Genomic DNA, 24,936 nt, shown 5'->3' on the forward strand with positions numbered 1-24,936 from the left:
CACCCCCACACACATACTCCCTGTAGTATACAACCCCTGCTTACAAACTGGTTACTCTACAGCCCCCACTTACACATTCTCCATATTGTACAGCTCCCTCTGTACTGTACCGCCCCCGCTTACACACTGTACCGCCTCTAATTATACACACTCTGTACATCAATCCCCATTCACACACTTCCTGTAGTGCATAACTACACCCGCTAACACACTCTCTGCATTGTACAGCCCCAGCCTACACACTCTCTGTATTGTACAGCCCCAACTTACACACTCTCTGTATTGCACAGCCCCCACTTACACACTCTCTGTATTGTACAGCCCTCGCTTACACACTCTGCATTCTACCGCCCCCGCTTACTCACTCTCTGCATTGTACAACCCCCGCTTACTCACTCTCTGCATTGTACAGCCCTCGCTTACACCTTGTGTATTGTACAGTCCCAGCCCCCGCTTACACACTCTCTGTATTGTACAGCCCACACTTACACACTTTCTGTATGGTACAGCCCTCGCTTACACACTCTCTGCATTGTACCGCCCCCTCTTACTCACTCTCTGCATTGTACAACCCTCGCTTACACCTTGTGTACTGTGCAGCCCCCGCTTACACACTCTCTGTATTGTACAGCCCCCGCTTACACACTCTGTTTTGTACAGCCCTCGGTTACACACTCTGCTTTGTACCGCCCCCGCTTACTCATTCTCTGCATTGTACAACCCCCACTTACACCTTGTGTACTGTACAACCCCAGCCCCCGCTTACTCTGCATTGTACAACCCTCGCTTACTCACTCTCTGCATTGTACAGCCCCCGCTTACACTTTGTATTTTGTACAGCCCCAGCCCCCGCTTACACACTCTCTGTACTGTACAGCCCCGCATACACACTATGTGCATTGTACAGACCCCTGCTTACACACTGTGTACTGTACTGCCTCAGCTTACACACTGTACTGTCTCTAAATTACACACACTCTGTACATCAATCCCCATTCACACACTTCATGTAGTGCATAACTACATCCGCCTACACACTCTCTGTATTGTACAGCCCCCACTTACACACTCTGTATTGGACAGCCGTCACTTACACACTCTGTATTGTACAGCCTTGCTTACACAGTCTCTGCATTGTACCGCCCCCGCTCACTCACTCTCTGCATTGTACAGCCCCCGCTTACACCTTGTGTACTGTACAGCCCCAGCCCCCGCTTACTCTCTGCATTGTACAACCCCCGCTTACTCACTCTCTGCATTGTACAGCCCCCGCTTACACTTTGTGTATTGTACAGCCCCAGCCCCCACTTACACACTCTCTGTTTTGTACAGCCCCCGCTTACACACTCTGTTTTGTACAGCCCCAGCTTACACACTGTTTTGTACAGCCCTCACTTACACACTCTCTGTTTTGTACAGCCCTCACTTACACACTCTGTTTTGTACAGCCCTCGCTTACACTCTTTGCATTGTACAGCCCCTGCTTACACTTTGTGTATTGTACAGCCCCCGCTTACACACTCTCTGTATTGTACAGCCCCCACTTACAAACTCTCTGTTTTGTTCAGCCCCCGCTTATACACTCTGTTTTGTACAGCCCCAGCCTACACACTCTCTGTATTGTACAGCCCTCGCTTACACACTCTCTGCATTGTACTGCCCCCGCTTACTCACTCTCTGCATTGTACAGCCCCCTCTTACACTTTGTGTATTGTACAGCCTCAGCCCCCGCTTACACACTCTCTGTTTTGTACAGCCGCCGCTTACACACTGTTTTGTACAGCCCCCGCTTACACACTCTGTTTTGTACAGCCCCAGCTTACACACTGTTTTGTACAGCCCCCGCTTACACACTCTGTTTTGTACAGCCCCAGCTTACACACTGTTTTGTACAGCCCTCACTTACACACTCTGTTTTGTACAGCCCTCACTTACACACTCTGTTTTGTACAGCCCTCACTTACACTCTTTGCATTGTACAGCCCCCGCTTACACACTCTCTGTATTGTACAGCCCCCGCTTACACACTCTCTGTATTGTACAGCCCCCACTTACAAACTCTGTTTTGTTCAGCCCCCGCTTACAAACTCTCTGTTTTGTACAGCCCCAGCCTACACACTCTCTGTATTGTACAGCCCTCGCTTACACACTCTCTGCATTGTACCGCCCCAGCTTACTCACTCTCTGTATTGTACAACCCCCGCTTACTCCCTCTCTGCATTGTACAACCCCCGCTTACACCTTGTGTACTGTACAGCACCAGCCCCCACTTACACTCTCTGTATTGTACAGCCCCCGCTTACACACTCTGTATTGTACAGCCCCGGTTTACACACTCTCTGCACTGTACCTCCCCCGCTTACACACTCTCTGTATTGTGCAACCCCCGCTTACTCACACTCTGCATTGTACAACCACCGCTTACACCTTGTGTACTGTACAGCCCCAGCCTACAAACTCTCTGAATTGTACAGCCCCTGCTTACACACTCTCTGCATTGTATAGCCCCCGCCTACACCTTGGGTACTGTACAGCCCCAGCCCCCGCTTACACACTCTGTTTTGTACAGCCCCCGCTTACACACTCTCTGTATTGTACAGCCCCAGCTTACACACACTCTGCATTGTACAGCCCCAACCTACACACTCTGTGTATTGTACAGCCCACACTTACACACTCTCTGTATTGTTCAGCCCTCGCTTACACAAGCTCTGCATTGTACTGCCCCGCTTACTCACTCTCTGCATTGTACAGCCCCCACTTACACCTTGTGTACTGTACAGCCCCAGCCCCCGCTTACTCTGCATTGTACAGCCCCTGCTTACACACTCTCTGCATTGTACAGCCCCCGCTTACACACTCTCTGCATTGTACAGCCCCCGCTTACACACTCTCTGCATTGTACAGCACCCGCTTACACACTCTCTGCATTGTACAGCCCCCGCTTACACACTCTCTGTATTGTACAGCCCTCGCTTAACACTCTGTATTGTACAGCCCTCGCTTACACACTCTCTGTATTGTACAGTCCACACTCTCTGCATTGTACCGCCCCCGCTTACACATTCTCTGCATTGTACAACCCCCGCTTACACCTTGTGTATTGTACAGCCCTCACTTACACACTCTCTTTATTGTACAGCCCACACTTACACACTCTCTGTATTGTTCAGCCCTCGCTTACACAAGCTCTGCATTGTACTGCCCCGCTTACACCTTGTGTACTGTACAGCCCCAGCCCCCGCTTACTCTGCATTGTACAGCCCCCGCTTACGCACTCTCTGCATTGTACAGCCCCCGCTTACGCACTCTCTGCATTGTACAGCCCCCGCTTACGCACTCTCTGCATTGCACAGCCCCCGCTTACGCACTCTCTGCATTGCACAGCCCCCGCTTACGCACTATCTGCATTGCACAGCCCCCGCTTACACACTCTCTGCATTGCACAGCCCCCGCTTACACACTCTCTGCATTGTACAGCCCCCGCTTACACACTCTCTGCATTGTACAGCCCCCGCTTACACACTCTCTGCATTGTACAGCCCCCGCTTACACACTCTCTGCATTGTACAGCCCCCGCTTACACACTCTCTGCATTGTACAGCCCCCGCTTACACACTCTCTGCATTGTACAGCCCCCGCTTACACACTCTCTGCATTGTACAGCCCCCGCTTACACACTCTCTGCATTGTACAGCCCCCGCTTACACACTCTCTGCATTGTACAGCCCCCGCTTACACACTCTCTGCATTGTACAGCCCCCGCTTACACACTCTCTGCATTGTACAGCCCCCGCTTACACACTCTCTGCATTGTACAGCCCCCGCTTACACACTCTCTGAATTGTACAGCCCCCGCTTACACACTCTCTGCATTGTACAGCCCCCGCTTACACACTCTCTGCATTGTACAGCCCCCGCTTACACACTCTCTGTATTGTACAGCCCCCGCTTACACACTCTCTGTATTGTACAGCCCTCACTTAACACTCTCTGTATTGTACAGCCCTCGCTTACACACTCTCTGTATTGTACAGCCCACACTCTCTGCATTGTACCGCCCCCGCTTACTCATTCTCTGCATTGTACAACCCCCGCTTACACCTTGTGTATTGTACAGCCACAGCCCCCGCTTACACACTCTCTGGATTGTACAGCCCCGCTTACACAGTCCCTGTATTGTACAGCCCAAACTTACACACTCTCTGTACTGTACACCCCCCGCTTACAGACTCTGTGCATTGTACAGACCCCTGCTTACACACTGTGTACTGTACCGCCCCCGCTTACACACTGTACTGTACTGCCTCTAAATTACACACACTCTGTACATCAATCCCCATTCACACACTTCATGTAGTGCATAACTACACCCGCTTTCACACACTCTGCATTGTACAGACCCAGCCTACACACTCTCTGTATTGTACAGCCTACACTTACACACTCTCTGTATTGTACAGCCCTCGCTTACTCACTCTCTGCATTGTACAGCCCCGCTTACACCTTGTGTACTGTACAGCCCCAGCCCCCGCTTACTCTCTGCATTGTACAACCCCCGCTTACACCTTGTGTATTGTACAGCCCCAGCCTCCACTTACACACTCTCAGTATTGTACAGCCCCCGCTTACACACTCTCTGTATTGTACAGCCCACACTCACACTCTCTGTATTGTGCAGCCCTCGCTTACACACTCTCTGCATTGTACAACCGCCGCTTACACCTTGTGTACTGTACAGCCCCAGCCCCCGCTTACACGCTCTTTGCATTGTACCGCCCCCGCTTACACACTCTCTGTATTGTACAGCCCACACTTACACACTCTGTATTGTACAGCCCTCGCTTACACACTCTCTGCATTGTACCGCCACCGCTTACTCACTCTCTGCACTGTACAACCCCTGCTTACTCACTCTCTGCATTGTACAACCCCCGCTTACACCTTGTGTACTGTACAGCCCCAGCCCCCGCTTACACACTCTGTTTTGTACAGCCCCTGCTTACACACTGTTTTGTACAGCCCCCGCTTACACACTCTCTGTATTGTACAGCCCCCGCTTACACACTCTCTGTATTGTACAGCCCCCGCTTACACACTCTCTGTATTGTACAGCCCTCGCTTACACACTCTCTGCATTGTACCGCCCCCCCTTACACTCTCTGTACTGTACAGCCCCCGCTTACACACTCTGCATTGTATAGCCTCTGCTCACAGACTCTCTGTATTGTTTAGCTCCCGCTTACACACTCTCTGCATTGTACAGCCCCCGCTTAATCACTCTCTGTACTGTACAGCCCCCCATTTACACTCTCTGTATTGTACAGCCCACTGCTTACATACTCTCTGCATTGTACAGTACCGCCTCTGATTACATACAGTGTACAGTACCACCTCTGATTACACACTCTGTACATCCCATGGGCACCTGCACATGCTGTCCTCATGAGGCTGGAGAGAATGCCATCCGTCCACTCATTGGTCGCCAGGTCATATTCTCCATACAGCTCCCCCAGAGACACGGCCTTGGGGTTCAGAGGGAAATCCTGTGCATGGAACATAAACCCTAAGTCACCTATAGAAGTTGCATTATGATTGGTTCACGGTTAGATTGCAGCGTCTGCAGCACATTGGGTACAACCCTCCTCCCAGACTGGGGCGGTGCCAGCCATGGTGCAGAGTGGACCATGTCCTTCGTTGCTCTCTCACCCGCACAAGGTTGTAGTTGGTGTCCCCGCCGCGGTGCAGTGCAGATAGGGCCGCCTGTAGGCAGCGCCACGTGGTGGTCTTTCCGCTGCATGTCCTCCCGACGATCATGCAGGAGTGACGCGAGGTCTTGGTTTCGTACAGCTGGATGACTTTGGTGACCGCAAAAGGCGTAACTTGCAGGCCGGCGAGACGGAGTTCTTGTTCCATCTGTTCCCGCAGCTGAGGGGACACAATGGAGACGACAAGGAAATAAAAACAGAGATCACAGAGTCCGAAGCCTCACTTATCAACGCTTCATTCACAGCAGCGGTACGACACCTGCCAGCTGTACCCATCAATGTGCCCACTGCGTCGCCATCATGTCCTCCTCATTAACCCTGCGCTTCCAGCACTTCTAGATTACAGACTTCAACTTCAGCTTACAAATTATACATTTACTCCAGCAACATCCAGAACTTTTCCTCTTTGTGTTTGCTCTCTGCTAATTAGGCAAAATGCCCAGCATGGTGCATTGTGGGACATTAACCTCTTAATGACCACAGTGCTTTGGTCCTAAATGAGAGGAGGTGTTTTAGCAATTCTGGGCAATTGTTTTACATTTATTGACCTATCAAAGTAATATTTGGGCCTCTTTTTGTGACACGAAGGCCGATCTTACAATGTGTATAAACTCGGGTGAACGAGACGGCTACGGCGGTGGATGGCGTTGACGAGGGCGGTGTGTGGTTTTCTTTCTTACTTCGGTTTGTATATCCTAGTTACGCAATATCTCCCCCAAGGAGGTCTTAAAGACATCGCTGCAGTCAGAAGCAGCTAGGTGGTCAACAAAGGGTTACAAGTTTACAATCAGGGCTGATTAACGGAACGTCTCCCTCGATGCATTGCAGCTAACGCCGGGGCTCACACGAGCGTATTCTGGTAGCGTGCAGGAGGCGAGATATACGTGTGTCATACGTAGTGCCGCCCATAGCCATGTACTATCTCGGCGTGCATGCCCGCAGAATACACACCAGGACAGTACATGCTGCGATTTATCTTCACATGCGTTGTGGATTGTTATGTGGATTTAAAGGGTTATTCAAGTCAGTTAATAAAATTACAAGTTTTCACCCATCCACTAGGACCCCCATCGATCACAAGAATGGGGGACCCATGTCCAGCCCTATTTCACAGTGGGGGCTGTGGCTCCATTCGTCTCACTGGTGCAGACAGATCGCTGTTATCGGTCCCGTCTGTGCCACTATATTCATTCCAATGGGACTGAAGGAAACAGCCGAGCGCAGTCCTCGCCAATCTGTCAGCCCCAATAAAATGGATAGAGCCGCGGCCGCGCCACAGCTTTCCCTTTATTTCAATGGGGCTGACAAAAATAGCTGAGCGCAGTTCTCGACTATCTGTCTGTGCCATGGAGATGAATGGAGTCGCTGCATCCAGCCGTCCATTCACAACTACACTACGAAATGGGAGAATGATCCTCCATTGTGAAATAGGGGAGACGTGGGTCCCCCATTCTCGGGATCAGTGGGGGTCCCAGCCGTCAGACCCCTACAGATCTATCAGCTTTCTGTAACTTTATCCGCTGCCTGGAATACCCCTCTAAATCTGCGTGCGGCCACGTGACACGGTCTCCGCACCAAGAACTGGGCTGTTGGTTCTTTTCTGCAACACGAATTTCAAAATCAGCATGTGGAGAAATCAGCAGAGAAACCCCCTCATCTGCACAAGGCCCACGGGTACGCCAACATCTCCCAGGATTTCAGGAGAAAACCCGCTGTGGATTTTGGTGCGGATCCGCTTCCATGTTCACACCAAGATCCATGCGGTCTACGTGGGTTTTGCTGCAGATTTGACCCCGTAATTTGAAGAGGTGTCCAAGGTGGAAATCCACGGGCTAACTTGCCACGCTGCAGATTTAAATGGCACTGCAGGTAAATGTTTCTTAAATCCCATCCACTTTGCTGCTACTGTAATACTGGGGATTTTCTGTGGCGCACATTTTGGTGGGAATGCTGTGGATTTCCCAGAGATCTGCCGGTGGACACAAGTTCAAGGACTTGAAGCGCCAGACTATCAGGTAATCCGTCTGGACCCTCATGCGCCGGACTAGGGGTCCGTTTACACCAAAGGCTATACCGTTTGAACGAGCGAATGTCAGCCTGTTCATACAGCAGATGCATCGCTGGCTCGCTCAGCCGTCACATTGGCTGTATAAGTGGTTGAGAACGAATGAACGATCGGTATTTAAATCGAACGATTGTGAATGGGCCGACGATTATTTTTATGCCTGTAGAAAATGAACGATGAATGAAAAGCAAGCGATTTATCGCTCATCGTTGGCTGCGTTTACACTGGACGATTATCATTCATTTTCGCTTGAACGATATTTTGAATGATGATCATTCGGTGTAAAAGGGCCTTCGGACTTGTACACACCTTTCCGTAATCCACAGGTGGAGCGTCAATGCCAGGGAACAAGTCTTGCATGATGCCATTGAACAAGGGAAGGTCAACAGAGGTCAGCTTGGCGATATTCATATCCTTCATGGACGTCAGCAGGATCTGAGGGCAGGAGAGAAAGGACTGGTGTGAGCGTGAGGCTACGGATACTTGTGATCAGCGGCCAGTCTTCACCCACCTCCTCATCAGACAACTCCGAGCGGACCCTGCGCTTCCTCCCAGCGTACCGCAGCAATGATGTCAGAGCCCTCAGCCCAAAGTCATAGTGGTCCTGCTTGGAGAGCTGCTGCACGGCCAGCGAGTATAGCGTGTACACCTTCTTCGCCAGGAGCTGCGAGACAAGACTGAAATAAGACATTCGACCCAGTGACTGCGCATGTACAAGAACATAGTCGCACATGCAGGGAGTTGTCTTAGTAGGAGAATCACATGTATAAAGGCCCTTTTACACACAATGATTATCGCTCAAAATTCGCTCAATAGCCATCTTTTGTGTTTTCCACTGGCAGCACTGATAACAGCCGCTGTCCCACTGGAGAACAATAGAGATGTATTTAGAGAACAGACCACCTGCTGTACTCTAAATACATGCAATGAAGTACTAAAGGGCTGATTAGCCTATTAGTACCTGTACTGTCAGTTTTTTGACGGATTTTGAGCGATGATCTGTGGGTGTAAATGCACCTTAAGATGTTAGAATATTGTAGACTGACTGGAGACACCAACCCCCTTCCAGGAAGGCTCCTCAGAAGCTCAGTGGGGTGGAAGCCCGTTACTTGTGGTGCCCCAGGTAGCGCCAAACTATTCCCCGCAAAGCACCATCATTTCCCAAAGTGTTTATTACGACAACCGAGGCTCCTCTGTCCGTCATCAGGCAAAACAGATAGAAGAATTGTTGGGTGACATGTTGACCTATAAATACCAGTTTACATGACATCACTGCGCTCCCGTGTGCTCGGTGTCAGCAGATCGCCAACCCTGAGAGGCGCATGTGAACATCCGGTACCAAATGGGAAGATGGAACAATGGCTCTGCATCGCCACCTACTGGAAGGCAGCACTCCTGCAGGTCAGACCTACTGCACAATAATGGGGACAATAACCCAGAGACAGTCTGTCTGTACACGGTGATCTTTTCCTTCTGGAGGAGACTCTGACTTTGGCTCATATTCCCAGTCGTTGTTACAAGGCTTGAAAAATGTCTGCCATTGACTTGCAGGAAAGCTGCCTTCCAATAGGTGACGCTGTAGAGGTATTGCTCAACCTTCCACTTTTCGTGCTCTGCTAGCTGATCGTTAAATTCAGACCAACCTAAAAGTTGTCGTCCTGTGGTCTTTTCAGGAGTTCTCCGCGGGGAGTGCTGATAACATTGTTTCCAAAAGAAACTGAAAGCAGATAAGAGCCCTTGGGCTATTAACTGCTTTCAGCTAATGGCTTCATTTGCACACTTAATTGCTCTTAAGTAGCTGAGTAACTACTTAATAGTTTATGCAAAATGATCGCTCAAAGCTGTCCCTGAAACTATCGTTTGAGCGATCATCGCTCCGTGTAAATGGGCCTTAAGGCTGCGTTCACTCGGCCGAGAAACGCATCATGAATGTCAAAATCAGCATGTGGAAAAATCCACAAGAAATTCCATCATCTGAAGAAGGCTTAACGCTAATTTCACACAGCAGAGAGAATTATGAACCCAATTCTTTTAAATGGAGTCATATACACGAGCGATGTTTTCACAAGCGATAGGAAGAAAGAAAGAAAAATCGCTACATCTTCTATCTTTTCGTGTTTCTCGGAACGCATTGCCCATTGATTTCAACGGGACCTGTAATGCATCGCACTCGTATGCCGTGCGATGCGCATGCCAGGCTTCCCACTGAAATCAATGGGAAACAATTCCGATCCTCTAATCACAGATGCGCTGCGAAGTGTTTTTGGCTGAAAATCGCCCTATATCCGCACCATATACCGCAGGTTCACAACCGCGATATTTGGACCAGTTTATCAGCCCGGCGCTCGCCCATGTGCAGGTAGCCCAAATCTACACTATATCCTAACGTCTTATTGTACACGCGATTCTCCTACCTGAAACTAACGATCCTTTTACACGGCCGAGTTCTCAGCCCCAATCACAACGTACGTAGTTCTGCGCTCTCATATCATCTTCCTCTACAAGCGCTGAGAGTTTGGGAGGACGCAGAGCGGTGAGCGTCATTATACACCCTGAACAACCGACTGACGAACGAGTGTTCGCTCCTTCATCAGCAGATCATTAGTCCTCGTGCACCGCCCTATTGTCGGGCGAACGAGGAACATTTGGGCCTAATAACTGCCCAGCGTAAAAGGTCCATTACACATCCCTAAATGCTGGAACACGTCTTCTTCTCCCTGTATACTGCTGTGCATCCAACAAGACTGTTTGTGGTCCCGGTACTCTACTGCAACCTCCATGTTTGGATGCTCCTATGAGAAAGGGGATTGTGACCCTTGATTTAAGGGGATTGTCCAATTGTAATCTACTCATGGACCGTCCTTAAGATAGACCATCAATAGTATATCAGCGAGAGTCTGTCACCCAGGATTAACACAGATTAGATGTTCTTGGGGTCGGTGTGCTCATACATTGAGATGATTTCCGCAGGAAGCGGACACCTCTGTTCCCACTCAGTATTACAGGTCATTTACTTCAATGGGAACTTGGCCTGTAATACCAAGCCGGGCCAGTGCTGTGGGAACGGAGCTGTCTGCTGCCTACAGAAATCAGCTCCGTGCACAAACCCGGCGAACAGCTGATTGGCATGAATCCCAGGTCGCAAACCCCTACTGATCTACTATTGATAGCCTATCCTAAGGATAGACCATTACAGCTTTACAAGTGGACAATGGCTTTAACAATAGGCCCTCCAGGTGACAGTGCAACAGTAACACCATGCCATCAGGTGCCTCCTTGTCTTCGTTTTCCACTATATAGCTAGACTCAGGAGTGCTGCCTATAGTTACTTTGCTGATGTCCTAGTGATTGTGCGGGCTGATGACTTGTTGCGCCATTACCTTACAGTTACTGAACCCTTCTCCAAACAAGATGATCTCTGCGATGAGTATAGAGTCCGGAACCACCATGGAGATAGGTCTGAACATGGACTTGAGGTTATCGGGGAGCTCGGTGCGGCCGGCATAGCCTGTGAGGGCATCAAAGAGAATTTCAGGAGTCGAATAATAGCTGGTTCTACCTCCTCTCCACTGCCCCTCGCTGTCAGGGTCCCCCAGGGCTCGGTCCTCGGTCTCCTTCTCTTCTTCATCTACACAACCCCAATCAAGCAAACCATCCACAGATTTGTCCTCCAATACCATCTCTACGCTGACGACACCCAACTATACACCTCCTCTCGTGAGATCTCTGAACCATTGCTCCAAAGCATCACCGACTGTCTGTCCGCTGTCTCTAATACTATGTCCTCCCTTTTTCTCAAACTTAGCCTCTCTAAAACTGACTTTCTCTTTTTGCCACCTTCCAGCTAACCCCCCCCCCCCCCAACATTCCAGTGTCTGGCAACATCATTACACCTGTTGCTAAATATTGCTAAAATCCGGCACCACGGACATGTTAAAGACACTCGTTGTCGCCCTCATCTATTCCCGACTCAACTACTGCAATTCCCTGCTCATTAGCCTTCCCCGCACCAGAATCATTCCACTCCAATCCATACCAAATATGGCAGCTAGACTCCACTTCCGATCCAGCCGCTCCTTGGATGCCTCTACACTACGCCACTCACTGCACCGGCTGCCCATCCACTGCAGAACCAAATACAACCTCCTCACCCACAAAACTCTCCATGGCCCTGCACCACCGTACATCGCCTCCCTCCTGTCCGTACACCACCCAGCCCGCACACTCCGCTCCACTGACACACTCAGGCTGAACACCCCTCTAGTACAAACCTCACATGCTCGCCTCCAGGACTTCACCAAAGCAGCACCCATCCTCTGGAATGCTCTAACCCAAGACAATCGCCGATGCACGAAACTTCAGATGCACCTCTTTATAGAAGCATATCAAACCTCCTGATCTAGTCACCCACCACCACAATATGCCCCCTGCCTCTCCATACGGCTCCCCACACTTTCCAATTTTGCTATTATGTATATCTCCCATTTGTTTCCTAATAACCGAGTACCACATGTAATTGTCATATTGTTGGTGCTCCCCGTGCCTCATCTCCTGTCCCTCCAGTGTCACCCCCACCCCGCTGTCATATTGTTGGTGCTCCCCGTGCCTCATCTCCTGTCCCTCCTGTGTCACCCTCACCCCGCTGTCATATTGCTGGTGCTCCCCATGCCTCATCTCCTGCCCCAGTCCCTCCTGTGTCACCCTCACCCCGCTGTCATATTGCTGGTGCTCACCCCGCTGTCATATTGCTGGTGCTCCCCGTGCCTCATCTCCTGCCCCAGTCCCTCCTGTCACCCTCACCCCGCTGTCATATTGCTGGTGCTCACCCCGCTGTCATATTGCTGGTGTTCCCCGTGCCTCATCTCTGCCCCTGTCCCTCCTGTGTCAACCCCACCCCGTTGTCATATTGTTGGTGTTCCCCATGCCTCCTCTCCTGTCCCTCCTGTGTCACCCCCACCCCGCTGTCATATTGCTGGTGCTCACCCCGCTGTCATATTGCTGGTGCTCCCCGTGCCTCATCTCCTGCCCCAGTCCCTCCTGTGTCACCCTCACCCCGCTGTCATATTGCTGGTGCTCACCCCGCTGTCATATTGCTGGTGCTCCCCGTGCCTCATCTCCTGCCCCAGTCCCTCCTGTGTCACCCTCACCCCGCTGTCATATTGCTGGTGCTCCCTGTGCCCCCTCTCCTGTCCCTCCTGTGTCACCCCCACCCGCTGTAATATTGTTGGTGTTCCCCGTGCCTCATCTCCTTCCCCAGTCCCTTCTGTGTCACCCCCACCCCGCTGTCATATTGCTGGTGCTCCCTGTGCCTCATCTCCTGCCCCAGTCCCTCCTGTGTCACCCTCACCCCGCTATCATATTGCTGATGGTCCCCGTGCCTCATCTCCTGCCCCTGTCCCTCCTGTGTCACCCCCATCCCGCTGTCATATTGTTGGTGTTCCCCTGTGCCTCCTCTCCTGTCCCTCCTGTGTCACCCCCATCCCGCTGTCATATTGTTGGTGTTCCCCATGCCTCATCTCCTGCCCCAGTCCCTCCTGTGTCACCCCCATCCCGCTGTCATATTGCTGGTGCTCCCTGTGCCTCATCTCCTGCCCTTGTCCCTCCTGTGTCACCCCCACCCCGCTGTCATATTACTGGTGCTCACCCCGCTGTCATATTGTTAGTGCTCCCTGTGCCTCATCTCCTGCCCCAGTCCCTCCTGTGTCACCCCCACCCCGCTGTCATATTGCTGCTGCTCCCCATGCCTCTTCTCCTGCCCCTGTCCCTTCTGTGTCACCGCTACCCCGCTGTTATATTGTTGGTGCTCCCCGTGCCTCATCTCCTGCCCCTGTCCCTCCTGTGTCACCCCCACCCCGCTGTCATATTGCTGCTGCTCCCCATGCCTCTTCTCCTGCCCCTGTCCCTTCTGTGTCACCCCCACCCCGCTGTCATATTGCTGGTGCTCCCCGTGCCTCATCTCCTGCCCCAGTCCCTCCTGTATCAGCCCCAATCCACTGTCATATTGCTGGTGCTCCCTGTGCCTCCTCTCCTGTCCCACCTGTGTCACCCCCACCCCGCTGTAATATTGTTGGTGCTCCCCGTGCCTCATCTCCTGCCCCTGTCCTTCCTGTGTCACCCCCACCCTGCTGTCATATTGCTGGTGCTCACCCCGCTGTCATATTGTTTGTGTTCCCCGTGCCTCATCTCCTGCCCCAGTCCCTCCTGTGTCACCCCCACCCCGCTGTCATATTGCTGGTGCTTCCGTGCCTCATCTTCTGCCCCAGTCCCTCCTGTATCACCCCCACCCCGCTGTCATATTGCTGGTGTTCACCCCGTTGTCATATTGCTGGTGTTCCCCGTGCCTCATCTCCTGCCCCTCCTGTGTCACCCCCACCCTGCTGTCATATTGCTGGCGCTCCCTGTGCCTTATCTCCTGCCCCTGTCCCTCCTGTGTCACTCCCACTCCGCTGTCATATTGCTGGTGCTCACCCCGCTGTCATATTGCTGGTGTTCACCCCGCTGTCATATTGCTGGCGCTCCCTGTGCCTCATCTCCTGCCCCTGTCCCTCCTGTGTCACCCCCATCCCGCTGTCATATTGCTGGTGCTCCCTGTGCCTCATCTCCTGCCCCAGTCCCTTCTGTGTCACCCCCACCCCGCTGTCATATTGCTGGTGCTCACCCCGCTGTCATATTGTTGGTGTTCCCCGTGCCTCCTCTCCTGTCCCTCCTGTGTCACCCCCACCCCGCTGTCATATTGCTGGTGCTCACCCCGCTGTCATATTGCTGGTGCTCACCCCGCTGTCATATTGCTGGTGCTCCCCGTGCCTCATCTCCTGCCCCAGTCCCTCCTGTGTCACCCTCACCCCGCTGTCATATTGCTGGTGCTCACCCCGCTGTCATATTGTTGGTGCTCCCTGTGCCTCATCTCCTGCCCCTGTCCTTCCTGTGTCACCCCCATCCCGCTCTCATATTGTTGGTGCTCCCCGTGCCTCATCTTCTGCCCCTGTCCCTCCTGTGTCACCCCCATCCCGCTGTCATATTGTTGGTGCTCCCTGTGCCTCATCTCCTGCCCATGTCCCTCCAGTGTCACTCCCACCCCGCTGTCATATTGCTGGTGCTCCCCGTGCCTCATCTCCTGCCCCTGTCCCTCCTGTGTCACCCCCATCCCGCTGTCATATTGTTGGTGCTCCCTGTGCCTCATCTCCTGCCCGTCCCTCCAGTGTCACTCCCACCCCGCTGTCATATTGCTGGTGCTCCCTGTGCCTCATCTCCTGCCCCTGTCCCTCCTGTGTCACCCCCACCCCGCTGTCATATTGTTGGTGCTCCCTATGCCTCATCTCCTGCCCCTGTCCTCCTGTGTCACCCCCACCCCGCTGTCATATTATTGGTGCTCCCTATTTCATCTCCTGCCCCTGTCCCTCCTGTATCAGCCCAAAATCCACTGTCATATTGCTGGTGCTCCCTGTGCCTCCTCCCCTGTCCCTCCTGTGTCACCCCCATCCCGCTGTCATATTGCTGGTGCTCCCTGTGCCTTATCTCTGCCCCTGTCCCTCCTGTGTCACCCCCACCCCGCTGTCATATTGCTGGTGCTCACCCCGCTGTCATATTGCTGGTGCTCCCTGTGCCTCATCTCTGCCCCTGTCCCTCCTGTGTCACCGCCACCCCGCTGTCATATTGCTGGTGCTCCCCGTGCCTCATCTCCTGCCCCAGTCCCTTCTGTGTCACCCCCACCCCGCTGTCATATTGCTGGTGCTCACCCCGCTGTCATTTTGTTGGTGCTCCCTGTGCCTCATCTCCTGCCCCTGTCCCTCCTGTGTCACCCCTATCCTGCTGTCATATTGCTGGTGCTCCCTGTGCCTTATCTCTGCCCCTGTCCCTCCTGTGTCACCCCCACCCCGCTGTCATATTGCTGGTGTTCCCCGTGCCTCATCTCCTGCCCCAGTCCCTTCTGTGTCACCCCCACCCCGCTGTCATATTGCTGGTGCTCACCCCGCTGTCATATTGCTGGTGCTCCCTGTGCCTCATCTCCTGCCCCTGTCCCTCCTGTGTCACCCCCACCCCGCTGTCATATTGCTGGTGCTCACCCCGCTGTCATATTGCTGGTGTTCACCCCGCTGTCATATTGCTGGTGCTCACCCCGCTGTCATATTGCTGGTGCTCACCCCGCTGTCATATTGCTGGTGTTCACCCCGCTGTCATATTGCTGGTGCTCCCTGTGCCTCATCTCCTGCCCCTGTCCCTCCTGTGTCACCCCCACCCCGCTGTCATATTGCTGGCGCTCCCCGTGCCTCATCTCCTGCCCCAGTCCCTCCTGTGTCACCCCCACCCCGCTGTCATATTGCTGGTGCTCCCTGTGCCTCCTCTCCTGTCCCTCCTGTGTCACCCCCACTCTGCTGCCATATTTCTCGGAGTCCTTCCCCAGTTACATATAAAGATTATTATGATTTATAATAGTAGGGAGAGGGGGAATCAGTCTGGAGTCTTTTTGTCCACTTACCCGGGTTCATGGTGATGAAGATACCACACGACCATACCAAGTCGATCTCTCTGCCCTCGAATATAAATCGGTTCAGGTTGGCAGACAGGGCGGACAGGATGGAAAGGATCTGTTGGGCGACCACTGACAGGACTTCGATGTTAATGCGGTTAAACTCGTCGAAGCAGCCCCAAGCACCAGTCTGGACCAGAAGTGAAGACAAGGTGACAAAGTTGTCCATAGGAGCTCCTAACTAACACCGCAGTATGGCCCAAATGCACATACATGTAGCAGCATTGTAAATGCATCCAGTCTTACACTAGATCAGTCCCATCCAGAGCTGAACTCATACATCTGCTGGTGGACACAAGGAATCATCAGACACTACCGTGGCTGAATTCCTATAACACTGCAGTACATAAGTGGAGGTGAAGTGCGTAAACTAGTCATGAGAAAGAACTACATCTCCCATCATGCTCTGTGCGTAAACTAGTCATGAGAAAGAACTACATCTCCCATCATGCTCTGTGCAGAACCTGAAATCCTGAGAGGGAACAGACAAACCGCTGTGGACGTGACTGAAGTGTAAAGTCATCACTATAACAGCCCATACAGCGCATTAACCTGATGTTACCCAGATAAAACCTAACATTTATTATATACCTTAAGACCGCCTCATGTGTGTATTCAAATTTGCAGACTGAATTTGCAGAAAAGATCCCTAAAGTTATCTGCATAACCCAAGTATACTGTATCCCTAACGCATAACCTGTATCTCTCGGTGTGCAGACGCCATGTGCTACAGAGTTATTATAGCCCCCCTGACATGACCGGCTGCAGTGTCCGCAGAGGGCAGGGCTATAACAAGGTTATATGGGCGCTATACAAATGCCTCCTTGATGGAGCGTAAAGGCGGCCATAGACAGTAACTGTAGCATCTATTTTGTATGGTGGCCTCCGGCAGCAGATGTTGGGGGAGATGAGGATGAAGTAAAGCAAAGACATTCCCAAGTTATTCTACATTATGTGTAGATTTAACCTATAAAATTCTGTTCAAAAGTTGAATCTGCTGATCTCATAAAAATGCTAAAACAGTCACCAAGAATGAAGACGCTACAGGGGAGACACGGTCCAAGGAGTGGGGTCTCACCTGAGCCAGGCCGGAGTACATCCTTCCCATGGATTTATAGTCCAGACCCTCCGAGCAGTTCACTACAATCACGTACATCCCCAGCGCCTTCCCCAAATCCTTCACAGTCTCGGTCTTTCCGGTTCCAGCTGGGCCTTTAGGAGATCCTCCACGATGGAGGTGCAGAGCGGTGGTGAGCGTCATGTAACACCTGGGAAGTATACGGAGGGGCTAATCAATGGAAGGTAAATAGTGCAGAGCAATGTATGATGGGAGGACTGGGCCGTGCCAGCAGATGGTGCCATATCCATTTCCACATATGGAGGAAGAAGAGGCCAACATACACATGTACTACACATATACTGGGTACTGTTGTATCTTGTCTCCACCACAAATATGGGTAGAGACCTAGTGATGGGCTGTATCCGCCCAGTGTACGCCCACAAGCTACTGATTGGCTGATGGAGGGTTAGGGTTACGGTTTGTTTCAGTGTTAGTTACATTATTAGCTGTAAATGCTTCCTTGTGACAGCGGGGGTCGCAATAACATGGAGGCATTTATAGCAAATAATGTAAGCCTAACACTGAAATAAACCCTAACCCTCCATCCAAAGCATGGAGAAAGCAGCCCCTGCTTCAGCGGCGCAGGAGGCGGACAGGAGCACAGATTACTGGGCCGATGCCACTGCATAGCGTAGGAGCCGGACAACAGAGACCCTGGGGTCTAGTGGCAGGACCCGGGAGGCCAAAAGTGACAGGAGCCGTGAGGGGAGACTGGAGGACCGCAGGACAAGGGAGAGTGGCGGGGTGACTGACAGGAGCCGCGAGGGGCGGGAAGCCGGAGGATCGGGGTCACCATGGAAAGCTCACGAGGCACAGCGGCAGAGGGGTGAGTGAGGAGAAGCCAGTGCAGCTGCATGAAAAACCCACCAAACCTCCTGCAGCGCTTGGAAACCCATCGGCTACAGTGAGAACCTCCTGCAGCCAATTAGGAACCGGAGGTGTCACCTGGCTGTCAACCTGCCTAACCCTTGTCTCCACACATACTGTACATATACAACATATATACTGTACCTGTCAGTTAGAGGAGTGATCACCAGCCGGCCAGAGTTCCCCAAGTATTCATATCCGTACTGGAACTGAGTGTTAGTCTGTCTAATGAGACAGTCATCAACATCCTGCAAGAGAGCACAAATTACACATCAGTCACTGACACACAAATACCACAGACTGTCACCCTGGAGGAGAGGCAGACTCATAGCCCCCTTCTGTATATATCACCCTGCAGGAGGAGCAGACTCATAGCCCCCTTCTGTATATATCACCCTGCAGGAGGAGCAGACTCATAGCTCCCTTCTGTATATATCACCCTGCAGGAGGAGGGGCAGACTCATAGCTCCCTTCTGTATATATCACCCTGCAGGAGGAGGGGCAGACTCATAGCTCCCTTCTGTATATATCACCCTGCAGGGGGAGGGGCAGACTCATAGCCCCCTTCTGTATATATATCACCCTGCAGGAGGAGGAGCAGACTCATAGCCCCCTTCTGTATATATCACGCTGCAGGGGGAGGGGCAGACTCATAGCCCCCTTCTGTATATATCACCCTGCAGGAGGAGGGGCAGACTCATAGCCCCCTTCTGTATATATATCACCCTGCAGGAGGAGGAGCAGACTCATAGCCCCCTTCTGTATATATCACCCTGCAGGGGGAGGAGCAGACTCATAGCCCCCTTCTGTATATATCACCCTGCAGGAGGAGGAGCAGACTCATAGCTCCCTTCTGTATATATCACCCTGCAGGAGGAGGAGCAGACTCATAGCTCCCTTCTGTATATATATCACCCTGCAGGAGGAGGAGCAGACTCATAGCCCCCTTCTATATATATCACCCTGCAGGAGGAGGGGCAGACTCATAGCTCCCTTCTGTATAGATCACCCTACAGGAGGAGAAGCAGACTCATAGCCCCCTTCTGTATATATCACCCTGCAGGAGGAGGAGCAGACTCATAGCCCCCTTCTGTATATATCACCCTGCAGGAGGAGGAGCAGACTTAGTATCTGGGCAGAGAACTTTACCTTATCCCAGTGGAAACGTAGTTGACTCAACCACTCAAAGGAGGAGACATCCATACAGCCGCTCTTCAGCATCTTATCGATGACGTCTCTGGCGTGCACCTCCACTGTTATCAGGGCCACCAGCTTAAGTCGCAGGATCTTGGTCAGGTTTCCCCGGATGGCATCAGAGTATTTGTTCAGCATAGAGACCTGTGTGATTGTAAAGGGTTAGACTGGAGTAGGAATTGTCAAAAAAAATCATTGTGAAGTGAAAATCTCTGCTTGCTGCGAGTCAATGAAAAAAATCTTGTTCTCATCCAAGAACTGAAATCATTACAGATCCCGGCGACAGATGCGTTCTTTATTATAGTGTATCATGGCTCTCTACTTGTGAAAAGGAGTAGGCCAGGAGAGAATGTAAATAACGTAGACTCTGCTTACTGACTGCAAGCAGAGATCCTGAAAATAGTAAAAGCAGAAACGCAATGTTGTAGCTTAGTAACATCACTGGTTCGGCCATTTAAGACAAGTCAAAATGAATAAAAATCCACATAAATCATACAAGAAGCAGCAGAGTGTGTGCTGAAGGCCTGCGTGTACCTGCTTCTTCTTCATGACTTTTAGGTACTTCTTGTCCGCACGCTCCTTGGCCGTCACCAGAGACTTAGTCACATCTGTGGTCCACTGGATCTGACTGGAGGTGATCAGCATCTACAAGAAGCGATGGTGAGAGGACATGAGTGACTGAGCGAGCACTCATCTGCTGAGTTTGTGTTGTGTGTACTTACCTGTCCTGCCCACTCCTTCACCCACTTGTCCCGCTTGCTGGACATTTTCTTCAGTGCTAGCCGACAGTTTTTGAGAAGTTCCTTCAATGTCCAGCGCATGGTCCTCTCGATGTCACGGAGCCAGGCCTGAAAAAGGTACTGGTGTTATTTCACCTGTTAAGCTTGTAACTAGTTAATCTGTTGGAAGACTAGGACTCCTAACATCACCGGATGGCACACCGTCACTTGGAAGACTAGGACTCCCAGCATTCCCAGATGGTACACAGTCACTTAGAAGACTAGGACTCCTAACATCACCGGATGGCACACCGTCACTTGGAGGACTAGGCCTCCTAGCATTCCCGGATGGTACACAGTCACTTAGAAGACTAGGACTCCTAACATCACCGGATGGTATATAGTCACTTGGAAGACTAGGACTCCCAGCATCCCCGGATGGTACACCGTCACTTTAAAGACTAGGACTCCTAGCATCCCTGGATGGTACACCATCACTTGGAAGACTAGGACTCCTAGCATCCCGAATAGTACATTGTCACTTGGAAGACTAGGACTTCTAGGACCCCCAGGTGGCACACTGTCACTTGAAAGACTAGGACTTCTAGCATCACCGGATGGTACACCGTCACTTGGAAGACTAGGATTCCTAGCATCACCGGATGGCACACCGTCACTTGGAAGACTAGGATTCCTAGCATCCCCGGATTGGTACACAGTCACTTGGAAGACTAGGACTCCTATTATCACCGGATGGCACACCGTCACTTGGAAGACTAGGACTCCTAGCATCTCCGGTTGGTATATAGTCACTTGGAAGACTAGGACTCCCAGCATCTCTGGATGGTACACCGTCACTTGGAAGACTAGGACTCCTAGCATCCCGAATGGTACATTGTCACTTGGAAGCCTAGGACTTCTAGGACCACTGGGTAGCACACTGTCACTTGAAAGACTAGGACTTCTAGCATCACCGGATGGTACACCGTCACTTGGAAGACTAGGATTCCTAGCATCACCGGATGGCACACCGTCACTTGGAAGACTAGGATTCCTAGCATCCCCGGATTGGTACACAGTCACTTGGAAGACTAGGACTCCTATTATCACCGGATGGCACACCGTCACTTGGAAGACTAGGACTCCTAGCATCTCCGGTTGGTATATAGTCACTTGGAAGACTAGGACTCCCAGCATCTCTGGATGGTACACCGTCACTTGGAAGACTAGGACTCCTAGCATCCCGAATGGTACATTGTCACTTGGAAGCCTAGGACTTCTAGGACCACTGGGTAGCACACTGTCACTTGAAAGACTAGGACTTCTAGCATCACCGGATGGTACACCGTCACTTGGAAGACTAGGATTCCTAGCATCACCGGATGGCACACCGTCACTTGGAAGACTAGGATTCCTAGCATCCCCGGATTGGTACACAGTCACTTGGAAGACTAGGACTCCTATTATCACCGGATGGCACACCGTCACTTGGAAGACTAGGACTCCTAGCATCTCCGGTTGGTATATAGTCACTTGGAAGACTAGGACTCCCAGCATCTCTGGATGGTACACCGTCACTTGGAAGACTAGGACTCCTAGCATCCCGAATGGTACATTGTCACTTGGAAGCCTAGGACTTCTAGGACCACTGGGTAGCACACTGTCACTTGAAAGACTAGGACTTCTAGCATCACCGGATGGTACACCGTCACTTGGAAGACTAGGATTCCTAGCATCACCGGATGGCACACCGTCACTTGGAAGACTAGGATTCCTAGCATCCCCGGATTGGTACACAGTCACTTGGAAGACTAGGACTCCTATTATCACCGGATGGCACACCGTCACTTGGAAGACTAGGACCTCTAGGACCCCCAGTTGGCACACTGTCACTTGAAAGACTAGGACTTCTAGCATCACCGGATGGTACACCGTCACTTGGAAGACTAGGATTCCTAGCATCCCCGGATGGCACACCGTCACTTGGAAGACTAGGACTCCTAGCATCTCCGGTTGGTATATAGTCACTTGGAAGACTAGGACTCCCAGCATCTCTGGATGGTACACCGTCACTTGGAAGACTAGGACTCCTAGCATCCCGAATGGTACATTGTCACTTGGAAGCCTAGGACTTCTAGGACCACTGGGTAGCACACTGTCACTTGAAAGACTAGGACTTCTAGCATCACCGGATGGTACACCGTCACTTGGAAGACTAGGATTCCTAGCATCCCCGGATGGTACACAGTCACTTAGAAGACTAGGAATCCTAACATCACCGGATGGCACACCGTCACTTGGAAGACTAGGACTCCTAGCATCCCCGGATGGTATATAGTCACTTGGAAGACTAGGACCTCTAGGACCCCCAGTTGGCACACTGTCACTTGAAAGACTAGGACTTCTAGCATCACCGGATGGTACACCGTCACTTGGAAGACTAGGATTCCTAGCATCCCCGGATGGTACACAGTCACTTGGAAGACTAGGATTCCTAGCATCCCCGGATGGTACACAGTCACTTGGAAGACTAGGACTCCTAACATCACTGGATGGCACACCGTCACTTGGAAGACTAGGACTCCTAGCATCCCCGGATGGTATATAGTCACTTGGAAGACTAGGACTCCCAGCATCCCTGGATGGTACACAGTCACTTGGAAGACTAGGACTCCTAGCATCCCTGGATGATACACCATCATTGGAAGACTAGGACTCCTAGCATCCCGAATGGTACATTGTCACTTGGAAGCCTAGGACTTCTAGGACCACCGGGTAGCACACTGTCACTTGAAAGACTAGGACTTCTAGCATCACCGGATGGTACACTGTCACTTGGAAGACTAGGATTCCTAGCATCCCCGGATGGTACACAGTCACTTAGAAGACTAGGACTCCTAACATCACCAGATGGCACACCGTCACTTGGAAGACTAGGTCTCCTAGCATCCCCGGATGGTATATAGTCACTTGGAAGACTAGGACTCCCAGCATCCCTGGATGGTACACCGTCACTTGGAAGACTAGGACTCCTATCATCCCTGGATGGTACACCATCACTTGGAAGACTAGGACTCCTAGCATCCCGAATGGTACATTGTCACTTGGAAGACTAGGACTTCTAGGACCCCCGGGTGGCACACTGTAACTTGAAAGACTAGGACTTCTAGCATCACCGGATGGTACAACGTTACTTGGAAGACTAGGACTCCTAACATCACCGGATGGTACACAGTCACTTCTAGTCTCACAATAGCTGTAGAGCAGTTGTAAAACATCAGACTATAGTGGTCTTACCTCCACGGGACCCTCTAATCGCACAGGATTGGTAAACTCCACATATTCTCCCTCAGCAGAGAACATCCCTCCAGCTTCGGACCTATTGCTCACTCCGACCTGTGGTCATGAACAGAGAACAGTGTTAATATAATGTAATTTGGACTGGGGACCTCTCAGGGCATCTGTCGGGGGTCACTACTGTATTTGTCACATAGCAGAGCTTCTAGCCAGGTAAGGGACCTGCATATTCAGATAGGGACTATATCAGGATGTTTATCGCCCCCTAATGTTGGACTTTTGCAGCGGCACTGACTGCCTCTAGACCATAGAGTGTCCTTAAAGGGACTAGAGCACCATGTTGTTTTGTTAATGAAAACCAGATAGAGAAACATGTTACATTGTTCATATCTCTTTTTACTGTTTGATTGTAGAATATTTTACTTTGCTGTCTACATATGACCATGGGGGCGGCCATCTTTCCTGAGCTGCATTTAACAGCATTTAGAGATTTGCTTTACAGCAGCTTCATGGGCCCTGCACATAATAGACAGAAGGGGACCCACTGACTTGTATAGGAGACTGGTGCAGGGAGAGGAGTATAGAGTCACAGCTTATCACCTATTGTGAATGGTGAAACTTGTATTTTCTATTTGCGTATTTCAGCCTCTGTGGTCAGTGTGAAAAATGCAGAATTTTAGGATTTTCTTTAAATATAGATTGTGCCCCCTCCCAAAAAAACAAAATCACCAACAATTCTTAAAAAGTATGTTTAATACAAAAATGTGATTTATATTATAGGTCATTTTCTGATGACACTTTCCCTTTAGAGGCCTTCTGTAATGATTCCTTATAGACACCAACCATGAAATACCATTGTAGTGGATTTACTACATGACAAGGAGAACGACCACAGATGTAAATTGAAGTTCCTGTGGCCCCAATGTGGAATCTTCAACCGAGCCCCCCACCTGCCATAATGGTGGGCCTTTAAGTCCCTCTGGTCAGTAGAACATGGGTGCAATTGCTACCTCCACACCCCTTTTGCAACACTTCTTGGAACCACCACATGACACTTTACATCACCAATGGATAGCTGGGCATATGCAGTGTCCCAGAACATCATTCTGACCCCCTCCATATTGTCATACATGTTTGTCTTATGTGGATGCACTGTGCAAAACTGTCATGTCTATCTTCTGTATGTGTGCTGCACACCTGCAGCATCTGAAGGGTTAACTACATTAAAATCATTGCTGTGAGTTTGGTTGCATGTTAAGTGTATCTATCTTGCTATGTCATGTGACGTGGAGTGCATGAGTCTATAAGTATGAGTGATTGGGTTCCAGGAGGGAGTTCAGAGTCCGTCTTCAGTCTGCTGAGGAGCACCCATCTAATAG

At 51.2% G+C, this 24,936-nt stretch overlaps 1 protein-coding gene across 1 annotated transcript in view; it reads right to left on the reverse strand.

The window, feature by feature from the left end:
* The window catches only part of DNAH2 (dynein axonemal heavy chain 2), a 194,374-nt gene that overhangs the window by 43,386 nt on the left and 126,052 nt on the right, over positions 1-24,936 (reverse strand). The window contains exons 32-43 of the mRNA XM_066593827.1: positions 23,558-23,656; positions 20,264-20,389; positions 20,076-20,186; positions 19,497-19,685; positions 18,492-18,595; positions 17,439-17,628; positions 16,310-16,490; positions 11,214-11,341; positions 8,345-8,497; positions 8,143-8,268; positions 5,710-5,928; positions 5,429-5,546 (exon numbers count right to left, since the gene is read on the reverse strand). Coding sequence (XP_066449924.1) covers positions 5,429-5,546; positions 5,710-5,928; positions 8,143-8,268; positions 8,345-8,497; positions 11,214-11,341; positions 16,310-16,490; positions 17,439-17,628; positions 18,492-18,595; positions 19,497-19,685; positions 20,076-20,186; positions 20,264-20,389; positions 23,558-23,656 — 1,744 coding nt within the window. The remainder of the gene's footprint in view (positions 1-5,428; positions 5,547-5,709; positions 5,929-8,142; positions 8,269-8,344; positions 8,498-11,213; positions 11,342-16,309; positions 16,491-17,438; positions 17,629-18,491; positions 18,596-19,496; positions 19,686-20,075; positions 20,187-20,263; positions 20,390-23,557; positions 23,657-24,936) is intronic.

The sequence above is a fragment of the Eleutherodactylus coqui genome, chromosome 2, assembly GCF_035609145.1.
Source record: "Eleutherodactylus coqui strain aEleCoq1 chromosome 2, aEleCoq1.hap1, whole genome shotgun sequence".
In the NCBI taxonomy this organism is placed as follows: domain Eukaryota; kingdom Metazoa; phylum Chordata; class Amphibia; order Anura; family Eleutherodactylidae; genus Eleutherodactylus; species Eleutherodactylus coqui.